Source organism: Seriola dumerili, unplaced genomic scaffold, assembly GCF_002260705.1.
Source record: "Seriola dumerili isolate Sdu_G_001 unplaced genomic scaffold, Sdu_1.0 BDQW01000052.1, whole genome shotgun sequence".
NCBI classification, from domain to species: Eukaryota; Metazoa; Chordata; class Actinopteri; order Carangiformes; family Carangidae; genus Seriola; species Seriola dumerili.
In genome coordinates, this window is record NW_019174307.1 from 14,661,424 (window position 1) to 14,677,289 (window position 15,866).

General features: G+C 39.8%; 3 protein-coding genes across 6 annotated transcripts; 2 read left to right on the forward strand and 1 right to left on the reverse strand.

The window, feature by feature from the left end:
• Positions 1-72: 72 nt before the first annotated feature.
• On the forward strand, positions 73-6,308 carry naxd (NAD(P)HX dehydratase). Of its 3 annotated transcripts, XM_022740191.1 has the most exons (11): positions 420-1,540; positions 1,686-2,132; positions 2,440-2,590; positions 2,694-2,739; positions 2,849-2,937; positions 3,717-3,825; positions 4,316-4,366; positions 4,484-4,588; positions 4,697-4,817; positions 4,973-5,096; positions 5,847-6,308. In XM_022740191.1, the coding sequence occupies exons 1-11, from the start codon at positions 1,027-1,029 to the stop codon at positions 5,995-5,997; spliced, it is 1,908 nt and encodes a 635-aa protein (XP_022595912.1). In that variant the 5' UTR covers positions 420-1,026; the 3' UTR covers positions 5,998-6,308. The 3 variants fall into 3 exon arrangements, with proteins under 3 accessions (XP_022595915.1, XP_022595914.1, XP_022595912.1); XM_022740194.1 differs by lacking the exons at positions 420-1,540; positions 1,686-2,132 and adding an exon at positions 73-238 and having other exon boundaries at positions 5,847-6,305; XM_022740193.1 differs by lacking the exons at positions 420-1,540; positions 1,686-2,132 and adding an exon at positions 255-408 and having other exon boundaries at positions 5,847-6,306.
• Positions 6,309-6,484: 176 nt separating this feature from the next.
• Positions 6,485-11,881, forward strand: ing1 (inhibitor of growth family member 1). 2 transcript variants are annotated; one of them, XM_022740195.1, is made up of 4 exons: positions 6,485-6,821; positions 8,007-8,186; positions 8,432-8,580; positions 9,334-11,881. In XM_022740195.1, the coding sequence occupies exons 2-4, from the start codon at positions 8,048-8,050 to the stop codon at positions 9,964-9,966; spliced, it is 921 nt and encodes a 306-aa protein (XP_022595916.1). In that variant the 5' UTR covers positions 6,485-6,821; positions 8,007-8,047; the 3' UTR covers positions 9,967-11,881. The 2 variants fall into 2 exon arrangements, with proteins under 2 accessions (XP_022595916.1, XP_022595917.1); XM_022740196.1 differs by lacking the exon at positions 6,485-6,821 and adding an exon at positions 7,176-7,207.
• Positions 11,352-15,748, reverse strand: LOC111218100 (ubiquitin-conjugating enzyme E2 A-like). The gene is made up of 6 exons (XM_022740198.1): positions 15,363-15,748; positions 13,817-13,897; positions 13,702-13,727; positions 13,216-13,305; positions 13,035-13,123; positions 11,352-12,150 (listed from the first exon to the last, which is right to left on the reverse strand). The coding sequence occupies exons 1-6, from the start codon at positions 15,404-15,406 to the stop codon at positions 12,022-12,024; spliced, it is 459 nt and encodes a 152-aa protein (XP_022595919.1). The 5' UTR covers positions 15,407-15,748; the 3' UTR covers positions 11,352-12,021.
• Positions 15,749-15,866: the final 118 nt, after the last annotated feature.

Here is a 15,866-nt window from a genome sequence, read left to right on the forward strand (position 1 = left end):
GCCTAATTTTGCAACCAGCATTTCTAGAGGCTATTAGAAGAAGTGCAGCTTTAACTTCCTGTTTGGCTGCTCCTCGTTTGTTGTCAGATTTCAGCCTACTGTGAGAAAGGAGTGTCCGAGGAGTCCGTAAAGGCATCACAAGCCTTTTCTTCCTGTACTGCTGCACTGGGTTAAGGGAGCCTCATGATCAGGATCGTTTGTGCACAGTTGACAGCGTTGAAACGCAGTTACAGCTTAGGTAAGAAGAAGCGCGGAGCTTCCACTCGTGGAAAAGCTTCATGTGTCGGTGGCTGTAGTTAGAGAAAGGAATGAATGACAACATGTCGCAACAGATTCAGATGCTCGCCTTTTGCTCTGTCACAGTTGCACTGTCGATTATCGTCACCTTGGTCTTTTTGAACGAGAGAGGTAAAGTGAAGGAAGTATTATAAATTGTATTTCATTGTAGCGTCCATGTGGCTACAACGTTAGCTTAACTACCTCTAAAGCCTGGCCGTGCCTCTCCATGACGATCGAGTAGTTGACAGGTTTGTAATCAAGGTCTCTAGGACCCGGAAGACACCTAGAATGGGCGGAGGAGCAGGCGGAGAAAGGTGAAGTTGCCCCTTGTAGGACTGATCAGAGGTCAGTTTTGAAATGTACCCAATGAAGGATAAGGGCGTGAAAAGAAATTGGGAAAGCCGATTCCCAGTCAGTTTATCTCAAAGTACCAAGCGACGCATTTTGCTAACGACGTAAAGGGACAAACATAGACGGGCAGGTTTTAGCTAGCACACAGAGAGTTGATCTGTATAAGCTATTGGAATGGTTCCCAAGTTGAAAACTAGAAGTGTTACTCCGGCAAGTCCTTGTAAACAAGCTCAACGACCAGGTCTTGGTGTTGACGTTGTTTGGGATAGCGGCGCCCCGCGGCTTTGATGCAGCTGAGAGCAAAGATCCAGACGTCCATCATAATCCGCAGTGTCAACATCTCCTTTCAACTCCGTGTGGTGGAGGTTACTCAAAGCAAGCCCGTCCGAATCCGCTATGCAAGCAAACACAACGCGGGGCTTCTTGTGGTCGGACGTTGAGACGAGGACCTTGTTGAACATCTGGGGGGAGCAGGACATCCAGGCAGCGCTGGATGGAAACTTCCGAAACAGCTTCGTGTACCGCGACGTTTCCCGGAGGCTGGGAGCGATGGGGTTTGAGAGGACGCCGGAACAATGTAGGGTGCGGATCAAAAGCCTCAAGAGACAGTACCTGTTGGCAAAGGAGGGTAATCTACGGAACAACGGGCAGTATCACAAGATTTGTAAGTTTTATGACACCATGGAGAGGATTTTAAGCAACCGGCCTGCTCTTGACCCTCAGGAGTTCATAGACAGCGGGGCGGGAGGAGAGGAGGCCGTGGATGGCCTGGAGGAGGATGGAGAGGATGTTCAAGATGTATACTCCGAGGGCACAGGGGAGTGTCCTTATCCTGCAGAGACTGAAGTGAAGCTGGAGTACCCAACTGTCCCCATCCCTATTCCAGTTAAAGTGACAGTGGGCAATAACAGTAAGCTCTCCCTCCATGTCCACGTTCATTTGTTCTTCTGTGTTAGATGGATGCATTGTTTTATAAAAAAATTCTAATACCATCCTTAGTTGATTGCATATGCTCAAAGATGCATCACGTCATGTCTCACCCCTCTCTACTTTAGGCACTTCAGTAAGACCACATAACAGCAGCCAGTCGGCCGGTACTCTATCAGCCAGGACACCCAAGCGACCAAGGAAGAGGCGTGCTAACTTCCCCATGGAGAAACTAATGGAGCAGTTCCTGGAGCAGAGCGCCCAGGCCGAGGACAACTTCTACCGAATGGAGGAGCAGCGCTTGCAGGCAGAAGACCGCCGCAGAGAAGCCGAACACGCAAGGGAGCTGCACATGCTTCAGATGCTCGGTCAGATGTTCTCCAGTATCTCCGCTGCCACACCCAGCTCTGCTGCCACTCCCTCCAAGACGGCTCCTGCTGCACATGCACCTGTGTTCTCCAGTGCCTCTCAGTCATGTACACGTGGCCAATCCAGTCATCTCAGACGCCCCTCACCGCAGGCAGACTGTTACACCCAACAGAGTCAACTGTCAGACGCAGATCCTCAGGCATTAGGTATTGGCGTAGGTGTCATGTTTGCAGCCTGGAGGGAGAATGTGTGGAGGAGGAAATGGAAATTACAGGCATGTCAGCTGTAATGTGAAAGCTCAGTGATGGAGCAGTCACTCCAGTCGTCACTTGTTGATTTATCTTTAGTTTCACTACATTATTTTTTCGGTTTTATATGTGTACTTGTTGTTCATTTTTGTTGCCAAACTTTTGTCATCTTCTGTCCGTGGAAGGTAAAAGCGTAGATTAGCTGCTGACTCAGGTCTAGCAAGTACTCCACACTTTAAAGCTCTTATGTTGTTTATTTCTTCAGTGTTTGAACGCTACTGCAGCTTGGGGTCTACATCACACAGAGGCATGGATGATGATATCCTCTCACTAGTAAAGAGCATAGTCCCTCCACTCACATCCAAAAAGCACAAGGGACAAGACGGACGTATTGGGATCATTGGAGGATGCCAAGAGTATGTGACACAAAGACCAATGACCAGCATTCACCAAACAAGATCTTAATTTGTCAGCCTATAGAACATTTACTCTAATTCTTTTTGTCTTCACCTCCTAAAGCTATACTGGAGCTCCATACTTTGCTGCCATCTCTGCACTGAAAGTGGTAAATAATCATTCTGACGGATTAAACATTAATTTTACAAAATGTAAAACTATCACTTTTAGTCCGGCCCTGGTACAGTGACACTGCTTTTTTTTTTTCTTGTTTCCAGGGAGCTGACTTGTCTCATGTGTTCTGCACCAAAGATGCTGCGACTGTCATCAAATCATACAGCCCAGAGCTCATAGTTCATCCTGTTCTGTAAGTACAGGGTTTTCCTCACTGACAGCAACATTATCATTAATAAAGGAATAATGTGTGTTTATTTACAAAAAGATGAGTATTTTCATGCACAAATACTACATTATTAAAAGTTTGGTAACCATTTCTATGACGTCTGTGTTTATGATGAAGTATAGATACCGAACATGTTCACAAGAGTTGTTGTAAACCTTGATGTTGTGTTATAACAAGTTTTTAAATTAATAAGTAGAATTATAATATTGTAGTAGGTCAGATTTTGCAGTTGCCTATAATTAGTTTACCAATTGTATAAAAAGAAACATGTTGTTATGATCATCTTGGTGTTTTCTCACTATAATTTTACAACGTGGAGAATTTGGTTATGGCACGCCACAGTGCCTGTAAGCTGTTTACATTTCTGTCGTACCCTATGGGTTCTGTTATCAAATGAACTTAGAGCCTGTGGTGAAAGTCAGTATGATTGTGGCGTCCTCAGTCAGTGTTGTTTATATGCCTTCTCATCACAAAGTGACACAATAGGTAGAAATCAGTATGACTGTTGTTATAAGTCATCAAAGTGCATTGTGAGCTCATGGTTGCCATGGTAACATCCATAAGACTTTTTATCTGTTAAAACCAAGATTAGTTATACGCGAAGGCATAACAAAAAAGGTAATTACGTTCACAGAATAAGAGCATAACAGGGTACAACTTCATAATTTGTGCATTCAGACACATCTAATAAGTGTGTCTTTATTTGTGTGTGTGTGTGTGTGTGTGTGTGTGTGTGTGTCAAGGGACAGTCCCAATGCAGTGGAAGAGATTGAGAAATGGCTCCCAAGACTGCACGGCCTTGTGGTGGGACCAGGTCTAGGGAGAGAAGACTTGTTACTGAAAACAGCTAAGGCATGTCGAATATATTCACTCTCCCTTGCATTGAAAACAGTCTCTTAGGTCAGCTACTGTGTGCATAATCACAACCACACCACAACCTCACCTGTTTGTGGCTTCCTGTGACTGATAAGTGAAAGGTTTTGTTTGATTTCAAAAACATGTCTTCAGTAAAGAGCAAACTCATGTTTACCAACCCTGTAGAAGCACATGAACACTGCTGCTTAAGTGACACTTTTAGCTTTGATCCATCAGTCCGTTGTGGGTAGAGAAATGTATATATTTGACACTAGGAATATCTTTTGGGCAAATTAGGAGAATTCTACACTGGACTTGGAATTATTACCCAAGTATGACTGGAGTGAGGACACAGATACTGCATATCTGTACAAATAATGTTTAATGCAGGCTGAATTACACTGTGCTGAGTGCTACTGAAGGATTTATGAATGATATTTAGTTATCATATTATCTCAAGATAACACTTTTTTTCTCTCCCTTTTAGGAGGTGATAGAGAAGTGTAAAGCAAGAGATATCCCGATAGTCATTGATGCAGTAAGTCTTGATAAAATTGAGTTCCAGCTGTTGAACAGATGGGATTTTATTTGCAAAGCCATACACAGTCACTGAGTCACTGTGCACGTGTGTGTTTTGTTTGTTTGTTTTCAACAGGACGGATTATGGCTAGTTACGCAGCAACCATCTGTTATTCAAGGGTACCAGAAGGGTATCCTCACACCTAACTTCATGGAGTTCACCCGACTATATGAGGCACTGGTGGGTCTCTCGGCAGAGTCCAGTCAGTCACCAGTTGATGGCATTAAAATGTGATTCTGTGTTTCAATTTGTGTGTGGGTGTGTGTTTTCTGTGTGTTGCTGTCTCAGCACCATGAACCCATGGACGGCAGTGATCATCAACGCAGTGTCATGCAGCTCAGTGTAGCCATGGGCAACCTCACTCTGGTGCTAAAAGGAGAACAGGATCTCATTACAGACGGCAGCAAGGGTTAGTATCAAGCCCATATACAGTATAAACACAACTGCTTTAAACTTTTCCAGCCGATCAGTCGCCTTTTCTATTAGTGTAAATCACTACTTCAATATACATACTGGGATACTCTTTTGTTTTTGTCATCTGAAGTTGAGACTTCTTGTTTTCAGTGATCTCATGCAGTATTGAGGGCAGTGGGAGACGATGTGGTGGACAGGGTGATCTCCTGTCTGGATCTATGGGAGTGCTGGCACACTGGGCCCATGCTGCCTCTGCAGCTGGACTGCTGAGAAGGTGAAGACATGTTTGGCTTGTTAATGTAGAATATAACACCTTTAAAGTATCATACAAGTGTTTGTACATGTTTAAGTACATGACATACAAAGTGCATAAATTTTGCATTATGTGAACTATTTCCAAAACATTATTTTATATACACCTCTACAGCACCCAGTGGTTTCCATTCACTTCACCATGTTATGAAAATCAAACTGCAGAGTCTGAAAAGTTTCCTGAATTAGGTCCTACTGAATATTTAGTCACTTTTGTATTAATCTATTATGGAGTTGAAATCATAAGTGAAATAATTGATTAGTTAATGTACATATAATTAATAGTTAGCTATTTTGGTAATAGGTTAATAATTTCAGCCATTTTTCAAGCAGAAATGCCAAACATTTTCTATCCTTAGGTTCTGCAAGGTGAGGATGCTGGAGAAAAAAAAACAATACATTTGAAGACATTATGTTTGGCTCAGGGAACCATTGGTGGGATTTTTTCACACTTGTTCGGACATTTTATGAATAAAAGGATTAATCAAGAATTATGGACAAAGTAATTGATAATGAAAATCTTTAGTTGAAGCCCTAATGTTTTGCTGTTGTCAAATGGTAATGCTGATGGGTATTAATCAGAAGTTAATGGCTAAAACATGCACAAACACTATTATGGTCTTTCTTAAAGTGTCATATTGCAGAAATAAATGAATGTTTCACATATGTGTAGTTTTACGTTGTCTAATCCATTATTTTTGTTCTCCTGCAGTGTGAGTCCATCAGTGGTTGCAGCATTTGGAGCCTGTTCACTTACCAGACAGTGCAACAGTCAAGCATTCCAGCAACACGGCAGGTCCACCACCACCTCGGACATGATCCAGGAGATTGGCTCAGCCTTTAAAAAGTTATTTGAAAGCTGAAAACAACCAACTGAAAATTGATCACGATTGTTGTTGTTAAAAGGCTATACATTCATACATGCACAATTTTGCATTCTTAAAAACTGTTACCAAAACTAATACAGCCTATGGGTTGGTTGGTGGAAAATGTTCTCATAAAGTAGAATTAGAAAGAAGGTTAAAGAGGTGTGAACTATTCTCTCAAAGACAGTGCTCAAAATCTGGTGCAAAATATACACACTAACGTGTTGACAGCCCATCAAAGAAACATGGTCAGATAAATGGGGTCAGAAAAAAACAGAAACCTGTTTGAATTTTGAAATAAATAATAAATTAAATTTTGTGTGAGTGACTTTTTGAACAAGTTCCTAAAAGCAACCTACATCATAGCAGTTTACCTTTGTTGCCACCGGGTGGCAATATTGACTTAAAAATGGAAATACTATGGTCATGTTTGTTACTACAGTCAATGAGACCGCTGAAAAATCCTGTCAGTGCTAAAGCAATGGGGATTCTGTAAGTGGTAATATAAACTAATATGCTCACAAAAAAATAATATACTTTTCAGAAATGCATTGTTAAAGCTAAGAAGAAATATACGTCATTTGATTAATCAAACCTTTGTCGGTGGTTCATATAGTCGCCTCGTACTGCAACAACTATATGGGCACAGTTTAACATATTTGCTCAGGCACTTTAGCCACCAGCTAACATTAGCTGCTCCAGGGCTAGCAAGTCCGACTCTCCACACACGACCATAGCGTTAGCAACGAGTGCAGCATCCCGGACTGTTAAACGTTAACGTCAGCTACTGAGTAGCTACAGAAAAGCTAAAATCCACACAGGTAAGTTATTCTGTGAGCCGCTCGTCTACCAACTATTCAAGTGCAACGTTTTGTCTAGCGTTTATTTTGCCGTGCTTATGGATATGGTCCGTTCAGTATCGGTATATGTTAAAGGCTAACAGAAGCTAATTTGGCTAACATTTAAAGATGATAGAAGTTAGACTAATTTAAGTGTCTAAATTATTGCCTATAACGTTAGTGATGATTCAGACTTGGGTGGTTTGTTTGTGTGACGTTAGCATATTGATTTAAGTGTTTTGTAATTGTTTACGCTGTGGGTGAATGAAGAGGTGGTTAAACCTTTTCTCTGAGCGTTGCTTAATCTTTGTCCCATCAGGGTATCGTTTGTTTAAACATTTTGCTAGCGTTGTCAGCCAACAGCACACGTAGGTCAAATAATATTTCGTTTTGTGTTTTGCTTAGAGTAAAGGTTTTCCCAGATCAAACTTGGAACGAGGAGAAAGTTGGTTAACGTTACTTGACGTTAACATAAAGTTGCCAGCAGGGTTGTATAGTCGTAGTTAGCGTTAGTAATCATGGCTATCGCTACACACTGGAACTCAGTCTGTTTGTGATGGAAACGTTGAAGCTCAACAGGGAAGTTGCTTGCGGGTTTTTTTCACGTTAGCTTGTCGGTTTACGATTCATCCCCATCTCCGTTAACGTTATAGATAACCGAGAAGTCGAGCTAGCTAACGTTACTGTTTAGCTTTGCTGTCTTCTCCGACCTTGCATAACACTGAGGGGCACTTAATAACAACTTCAAGTACTTTGTTATACATACGAAGTCATCGGCAACTTATTTATATTCTTACTGAGCTTTTGTTGTACTCGTTAGTAGCAGTGATCTCTGTTGGCAGATTCCTATTACACGTAGCAATTTTCAGGATGTCTGACTACAGATCAGTTGCCCCCTCCCCCTTTCACATTTTGACCGTACAATTTATATTTCTGGACAGATCTCAGCTACCTCATTATGGAAAACACGACAAAAACACATTTTGATGGGTTCTATATAGATGACATGGACAATGATGTATATTGAATCCGAGAAGTCTGGTGCAAGTGAATGCAGTTATAGTTGCCAAGAAACATACATATGTTTGAAAACTGGAGCATTACATACCCCATTAGCAGAATGGCTTTACATCAACATTAAACGTTTTAATAACTTCTTTTTAACAGGTGCAGGTGTCGGAGTGTCCTGTGGTGAAGACAAATCCGCGATGTTGAACCCGACCAATGGTGACCCAGGCCACGTTGTTGTGAATTATGTTGAGGAGTATTTGGACCTGGTGGAATCACTACCCTTTGACCTGCAGAGAAGTGTGTCTCTCATGAAGGAAATTGATGCCAAGTATCAAGGTAAAGAAGCCAGGCAGTGTGGATACAAGTCTCTTTCAAATCTTAACAAGTACTGAAGAGGTCAAAAAAAATTATATTGTTGAATGCATACAAAAGTATTGATCACTCCTCACAAAATCAAGGAAGTAATGCATTATGAGTGAGAAATAAGCTGTAGGAGAACATTTGTGTATACTTTTGAGAATGTGTTAATTTCAGTATGCCTATCACACTTATTTTTTTTTCTGTGACTACTTCTTTGACAGATGTTCTGAAGGAGCTTGATGATGCTTATGAACGATATCGCCGGGAATCTGATTCACTTCAGAGGCGCAAACTTCAGTTATCGATTCAGAGGGCACTGATCCGCAGTCAAGAGCTCGGAGATGAAAAGATCCAGATTGCTGGTCAAATGGTATGAAGAGAACACCCTGCAGCTGTTTCAGTGGAGCTGCTCACTGGCAAACTTCCAGATCTGAATGTGTGTGACTGTTTGAGGATAGAGGAGTGCATTCATGTAACATCTGTTCTCACTCTTACTCTTGAGTAGATAAAGAGGAAAAAAAGGATTTATGGACCTGCTAAATGGCCATTTTGTTTTGGAGTGTATTAGGTTTTCAATGAACTTTACTGAAGTCATTACCAGAGACCAAAATTTCTTTGAACATTTGCAATGAACACCAAATCAGCTTATTATTGTTATTGTTACATGCTAAAGACGTACCAGAAATGTAACACCATATTTAACCTTCCCCTCTGATACGTTTGGTATGTCAAAGTTGAAATGAGATGTTTAAAACGTATAATTTGGGTAATGATTGTAATATGAACATTAACTCCTAGAGAAGTGGTTTAGATAATATCATTAAACTGGGGTTGAACCACTGTAAAGCTGTTTAGTGATGTTTCTACACCCATAGATCCCAGCAAAGTCTTAAGTGTAATAACACAATTGGATAAACAAGAAGAATGTCCCAACTTTTTTTTCTTTTTTTTTTTTTTACAGTATGTTAAATTAAGCCGTTTAAGGTTTGTTCAAGTTTGGTTTCTGCAGAAAATTGATGATGTATATTACATGATGTTAGAAAGGCCAAACTACAGCTTGCCACTTTATATAACTTTACAGAATATAACTATATATAACTTGAATGAATGTTCTTTGTTTCAGGTGGAGTTGGTTGAAAACCGAACACGACAAATAGACTGGCATTCTGAAGTTCTCCTTTCCTCTCAAGAAGTCCCAGAGAGCCACGTTCCCACAGCAACATCCATGACAACCACTGCAACATCCATGATGTCCTCATCATCAGCCACCATCACTCCAGGCAAACCTGGCCACCATGATAAGAAGCGTGATGAGGTTACACCAGGCTCAGGTGGCACAGACAAGGCTGGTGGGAAACGCTCAAGACGTCAGAAAAATGGGGAAAGTCGGGAAAGTTACGGGGGTCTGGATCACACTGAGGAAGTGGGAGTGGGGGCATCCCGGGAAAAACGTGCCAAAACATCTTCTAAGAAAAAGAAACGGTCAAAAGGAAAGTCTGAGAGAGAAGTGTCACCTCCAGACCTGCCCATTGATCCAGATGAGCCAACATACTGCCTGTGTGAGCAGGTGTCCTATGGCGAGATGATTGGCTGCGATAACAATGAATGTCCCATTGAGTGGTTTCATTTCTCCTGTGTTGGGCTCCATCATAAGCCCAAGGGAAAGTGGTACTGCCCCAAATGTAGAGGTGAGAATGAGAAGACCATGGACAAGGCCTTAGAAAGGGCCAAGAAGGAGAGGGCATACAACAGGTAGCTTGCTCTGCCTGGCCCAATGAACACTACTGCATAAAAATTTTATGTCTCCGTTTCCATTTACTGTTAACACTGTTTAAAACAGTAATGAATTGACAAGAGGGATCTTGTACATAGTTATTTTTGTAATTGCTGCATAGCTGAGAAACAAAATTGCTCCATCTCAGTTGGGATTATTTGTAAAGAATTGACACAGTACAGTACAATACAACCTGCATGTTTGTAACCAGCTGTCCTGCACTTACATCCCCCTTGTTTTCATCATGCATGCGACATCACCCACTCCATTATATATGCTCAATTCACAAATAAAACATTTCTAAACAAAGAAGACTCTATCTTTAACATCTCAGAGGATGAAATGAAGAATCTAAATCAAAAATAAGATAAATGTGATATAATACAGTGTACTGTAGCTCTCTACCCCCTATATAGAAATCAATCTGTTGTTTACTCTGTAGTGAACGATAAAGATTTTGCGTTACCACTGACGTGAAGGGTCACATTTTCAATAAATTTGACTCATTGCATTTTGGGATTATGAGCATTAAGTAGGGGACATGTCATGAGGACAGCTACTTTGCAATCAGTAATTTCACAATTCACTTTCATTAATACAGTACTTACAGGCCATATGTACATTGAAGCAGTAAATGTTCCTCCTGTCAGCACTGGCTGCAAAGATCTCTTTTTAAAGTGATTTCAATATATGTGATGGACCAACTTTGAAGGATACCCTCTTAATTTGTCTGACACAGACTGCTTAAGTTTCATATTAGTGTTTGCTGAACTTAATAATGCATCTTTACACAGAAAGGACTATGGATTTTGTGCTCTATCACTTGGGCAGTATTGACAGCAGGAACCATTTAAAGAAACAAAAAATCTTTTCATGTACATATGGACCTGAGAAGACAGACTTGAAAAACATAAATGTAAAATGGAACCAAAGAAAGGACTAAAAATCCAAAAGGACAGACCTTATATTTAATTATGTTTACTGCAAAATAGAATATTTCAAATTATGCTTAGACCTGTTAAATACTGCTGTTGCAAGATGTTAAGTAAAAACACCTGCAGCCCAACAGCAGATCTGTACCCTCAAAGAATATTGTCATGTATGATCACTTTGGCCTGAGCACCCCCATGTTACACTTGAATGTCGGTGCAGTTATTTAGTGGACACATGATTACATTCATATTCATAACCATGGCTTACCTCATGGGCTGTCACCCTGATTGAATTGTGGGGCTTCTTGGAATGTCAGTCTCACATAAACTGAGGCACAGCATAAGTGTTGACGTCTATCAAAGCAAGAAAAGTCATTTTTGAGTCAAATATTGAATTTGCGGTCAGAATTAAAAATCAAACTTACCACATAAGGATGAATTTGCCTTTTTTTATTTACAAGTGCTGAAAAAAATGACATGGGAGACAACCAGTGCAAAATCTGTACATAAATTCAGTTGCAGGTATCTTATATACATGAGTACTGAACAGGAACGTGAATACACTCTTACTGTCATGCATGTAACAGAGTTCACAACACAGCAAAAGACATGGTGTAAAGATGTCCGATTTAGTTGTAGTCCGTGATGCTCAGGCTGCTCATTCTCCCAAGGAAAGGTGGGGTGATCACACTGGAGCCCAGACAAACTTAACAGAACAGATCAGGGGCACAACAGAAGAGGATCCATGACTTCATTGATACACCCTCCAAGACATTTAACATAATTAGTCATGGGGAGTTATTACAGCAAGTTAGAACACACCAGAATTTTTGGGTAATGGCCCACAAGTCCATATTGACAAAACATCAAGGCAAGATTCAGCACAGTTCCCCTGATGGACTGGAAAAGGGGGATAGTATAGAAAAAATAAATCCCTCCTGGCGGGTAAGAAAAAAAAAACATTCTATGAAAGGAAGTTGAAGGTAAAGTGCATAAAAGCTTAAAATCAAAAAGGTTGGGGGGCCCAAAAATTAAGAGGTACTCCACTAAAACTCGCAGCACACACAGCTTTACAATGGAGAGAGCAGCTATCATGATTGTCAGGTCAACTGTCTCTCCAGCTTTGTTCTACGATGGCGGACACACGCTTCTCGTACTCCCGCTTGTTCTCCTGGTAGAGCTGGGCTGCCTGACTGTTGGCTGGACTGTTGGGGTTTGGTTCATCAAGCAGAGACTGAGGAAAAGAAGATCAATTCTGAAGGTGAGAATGTTTCAGGAGAAAATAACCAACCTAAATAAAACCATTAATCTACTTAGCCACACGTCTCCATGAATGCACATCATTTAGTTTCAAGTTGTGACTATGGCTTCAGGTTCATTACGTAATAACAGCAGAATGTTCCAGTTTGTCATCTGACTTTTGCAATCACAAAAATCTGGTCAAAGTCTGACTGTGGATATCATTTCCAAAATTTTGCAGCAAATGATTTTTTACTTTATCACCATTATTAGTACTGCTAAATGAATAAACCATGCATGAATATAAATATGAAACACAGAGTAACTCTCAGCAGTATTTTTTTTTTTTACAGCATAGTAGAGTTGCAATGAGTGGTTTATTGTGATATAAATTTTGGTAATGTGTTAATCGGTTTGAGTTTCTTTTAAAGGAATAAAAGCCCAAATTCCAGCTTCTCAGATCCTTTGGATTGTTAGTTTGACAAGTCATTTGAAAACATCACAGAGAGGTTTGGGCACTTTCACCATTCTCTGACATTTTATAGACCAAATGATTAATTGATCAATCAAGAATAAACAAATTAATCAGTAATAAAAATGATGTCTGGTTGCAGCTCTACACCTTAGCATTAACATGAAAATTTCTCTCTATTCACAAACATTTATATGAGCATAGGTTTGCAAATAAATCATTTTCCTTTTCTCAGCTTCTTCTGTGCATTAGCGCAAAAATTGATTAGTCAGGGATTTTTAGTCCAATAACAGAAATTTCACATTCAATCCCTTTCCTCTTTTATATCATTGTAAAGTGAAGACCTTTGATTTTTTTGGCTTTAGGTTATAAAAGAAAGTAAAATAAGGCATATTGACACTTCTTACCTGGATAGATGTAAGAATAGAGGAGACATCATAGGTGGGACTCCAACGATTCTGTAGGATGTCCAGACATATACTTCCATCTGCATAGACTGTGGATAAAAACACACAGTTATACACTACCCACAAATATCACTAACACTTAAATGTGCCATGTAAGAAGTATATAAGACAATTTTCCTACCATTTGGATGAAACATCTTTGACACAAATCGTACTGTGGGGGGTTTGTTGGGGTATTCTTCTGTGAACTCTACAATTAGTTTAAATGTACCTGTGACCAAGATAAAAAAAAAAATATTCATGAGCAATTAAACCTGACTGACTGGTTCAGGTGTGGAATACTTCAAGGCAGGAAAGAAATGTTGGGCCAGTGATTTGTCCTAACCTGAACAAAAACCCCTTCTCTACCAACATGAAAAGTTGTATATTACAGGTTTAACAACAGCAAAACTGATGAAGAATGACTTTTAAAGGAGAAAGACAAAAGAATCTTATATACACAATGGTAGCTGTTGACACATGCTTCGCCACTGGCACATATGTAAGAATATTCTAAACAGAGGTTTTGAATGCAGTAAAGTTACTGTGTTGGACATGATTTGTGTGCGATACAGAAACATGATGTCTTACTACACAAAATAAGTCAGGAACACAGTGAGTTACGTACCATCCTCAAAGGGTGTTCCTTCAGGCCTGTGCGGTTAAAGAAAAAAAAAAAGGTATTTTATCATTAATTTCACACAAACTTGCATGCACATTATGGCTGTTTATTGATGTCTTACCCAAATATGACTGCATTCCACACCATGATGTTGTTTTCAGATGGGGCACCGCTAACACCAGCTGGAGGATCCTCTTGTAGCCTTCATAACAAAAAAGAAAGAAAAGGTTATAACAGGACCTCTAAATTATAATTCACTAACAGGAAACTAAATTTATTAAGCCAGACAACACAGTCAGGTAAATCCCATATTAGAACAGCCTCTTTAATCATTTAACTACAGCCACATTTCACATTTCATATTTACATTCCCTCTTGTCCTTGTGACATTTACACATTTAACCCAAGAGATGTTTAAAATTTTGTCTCTGTAAATCCATTGAGTCCTCACCATGAATCATATAACTGTTAGCCACTGTACAATATGTCTTCAAAAAAAGTTTTATCATCGGAGATATGCTGTACATTATGTCAAAGATATGTTATTAAACTATCTGTCTTGTTTTTATGATTAACTTGCCCCAACAATCAATATTCGAGTATTCAGTATTAAAGTAAGTAACTAACCCCAGTTTAATAGAACACTTGTTAAAAGGTTGAAAATAAAACTAACTCTCTCTTTTTGCATTATAGAAGCTTGTGAAATGTTTCAATCTCTTACTAACAAACATTTATAATGAGCTAAATTACAGTTCTAAATTAAAGTCATTTTCAAAATTTCAAATACAAAAACTATCACGGATTCGAGGTTGCTTAAATTAAATACGTTTGAAGACCTTGAAGTGACCAGGCTGATTTAAATTTAGATATAGAGGAATTCATTTGCTCATGGTGGCACGCAGTTCAACTTATTTTTTTTAGTTAGGAAATTGTTTTGTCACCGTTAGACGAACAATGCTGTTTGATGCCAACTTCAGAAAAAATCCATATATACATGTCTACACTGAGGCTTCCGCTATGGTCTAATGTTATTTTTCTCTCGTTCAACAGAATATATTCCTCTGTGATATAAGGATACTAATTTGTAAAGTTAAACCCTTGTTTCAGAGTATCTCTGTTACTTACCTCACATCTACCAAACTTTGATTACTTACCTAAAGTGAGGACCGTAAAATAGAGCGAACGTTAATGCTTGTTAGCAACGCTATCAAGCGATAATGTTGTAATAAATAGCAATGTTAAATTATCGCCAGAAGTTGGATTAAATGTGTTTTGACCTAGGATAACATTGTCTATCACTTGTCACGGAGATTTAAATCATAGCTGGTTTAAAGAGTTGCATAGGAGTCGTAAACAGTGACAGTATCCCTACTCGACTAACATGCTAGTTAGCATTGTTAGCTTCTAGCTACGAACGAAGCGCTACTAAGATTAACGTTATTTCAACTTAACGTTTCAGGTTCGCAAAAGTACAACATACTAACATTGTGATTGTGTTAAGACTACATTTCACTGTGAAGACTGGCGAATGTATAGATAGATTTAATATCAAAGAAAAACATACTGTCTGGTTATGTCAAGCTAACGTAAGATAAGCTAATGCTAGCTGTTTTTGACAAATCATAGCTAACCATCATTATCGGCATAATTTCTGACCATCAACTCACCGTTTAAAATCTCTCATAAGTCTCCTTCTGGCGGGGGTTGACATGGTTAAACTTGTGAAACACGTACTAACAACACCGATACGTTTACAGGGTCTTATCTTATGAACAAGTTATGTTGTTTTTTAAGGCTATTTGACACCCCAACAACAGCCCTACTCTTTCTCTAGATAATCCTGACTCTCTGGTTAGCCCAGCTAGGTTTACTGGACGATACCATATCTCGAGAGGAGAGGGAGATTTGCAACTCCATGTTATACAATAAAAAAATTAACGTATGGGTACGTCAGTACACGTCTACGGTTCAGCTTCCACAACATATGGTGGCGATGGATTTAATTATAGACCAGTGAGATACGTGTATATAACTTGTTGTTTTATCTAACGGTATCTGTTTTTACTCCCCCTGTTCCCGTTGAGGGTGTCGTCTGTCGCGGGGCGTGGTCGCAGTGACGTGATGTTTGTGCAGCGACGCCGTGATGAAGGTCGCTCCCGGTGACAGGTGAC

Bases quoted from the DNA above. Each gene is read 5' to 3' on its own strand.
- LOC111218100 (XM_022740198.1), bottom strand. From the start codon at position 15,406: ATGTCAACCCCCGCCAGAAGGAGACTTATGAGAGATTTTAAACG. The intron at 13,898-15,362 runs GTGAGTTGATGG...TTTGTTATGAAG, and splicing joins CTTATGAGAGATTTTAAACG to GCTACAAGAGGATCCTCCAG. The intron at 13,124-13,215 runs GTAGGAAAATTG...TTTTATCCACAG, and splicing joins AAAGATGTTTCATCCAAATG to TCTATGCAGATGGAAGTATA.
- naxd (XM_022740191.1), top strand. From the start codon at position 1,027: ATGCAAGCAAACACAACGCGGGGCTTCTTGTGGTCGGACGTTGAGACG. The intron at 2,133-2,439 runs GTATTGGCGTAG...TTATTTCTTCAG, and splicing joins CGCAGATCCTCAGGCATTAG to TGTTTGAACGCTACTGCAGC. The intron at 5,097-5,846 runs GTGAAGACATGT...GTTCTCCTGCAG, and splicing joins GCAGCTGGACTGCTGAGAAG to TGTGAGTCCATCAGTGGTTG.
- ing1 (XM_022740195.1), top strand. From the start codon at position 8,048: ATGTTGAACCCGACCAATGGTGACCCAGGCCACGTTGTTGTGAATTAT. The intron at 8,187-8,431 runs GTAAAGAAGCCA...CTTCTTTGACAG, and splicing joins AATTGATGCCAAGTATCAAG to ATGTTCTGAAGGAGCTTGAT. The intron at 8,581-9,333 runs GTATGAAGAGAA...TCTTTGTTTCAG, and splicing joins TCCAGATTGCTGGTCAAATG to GTGGAGTTGGTTGAAAACCG.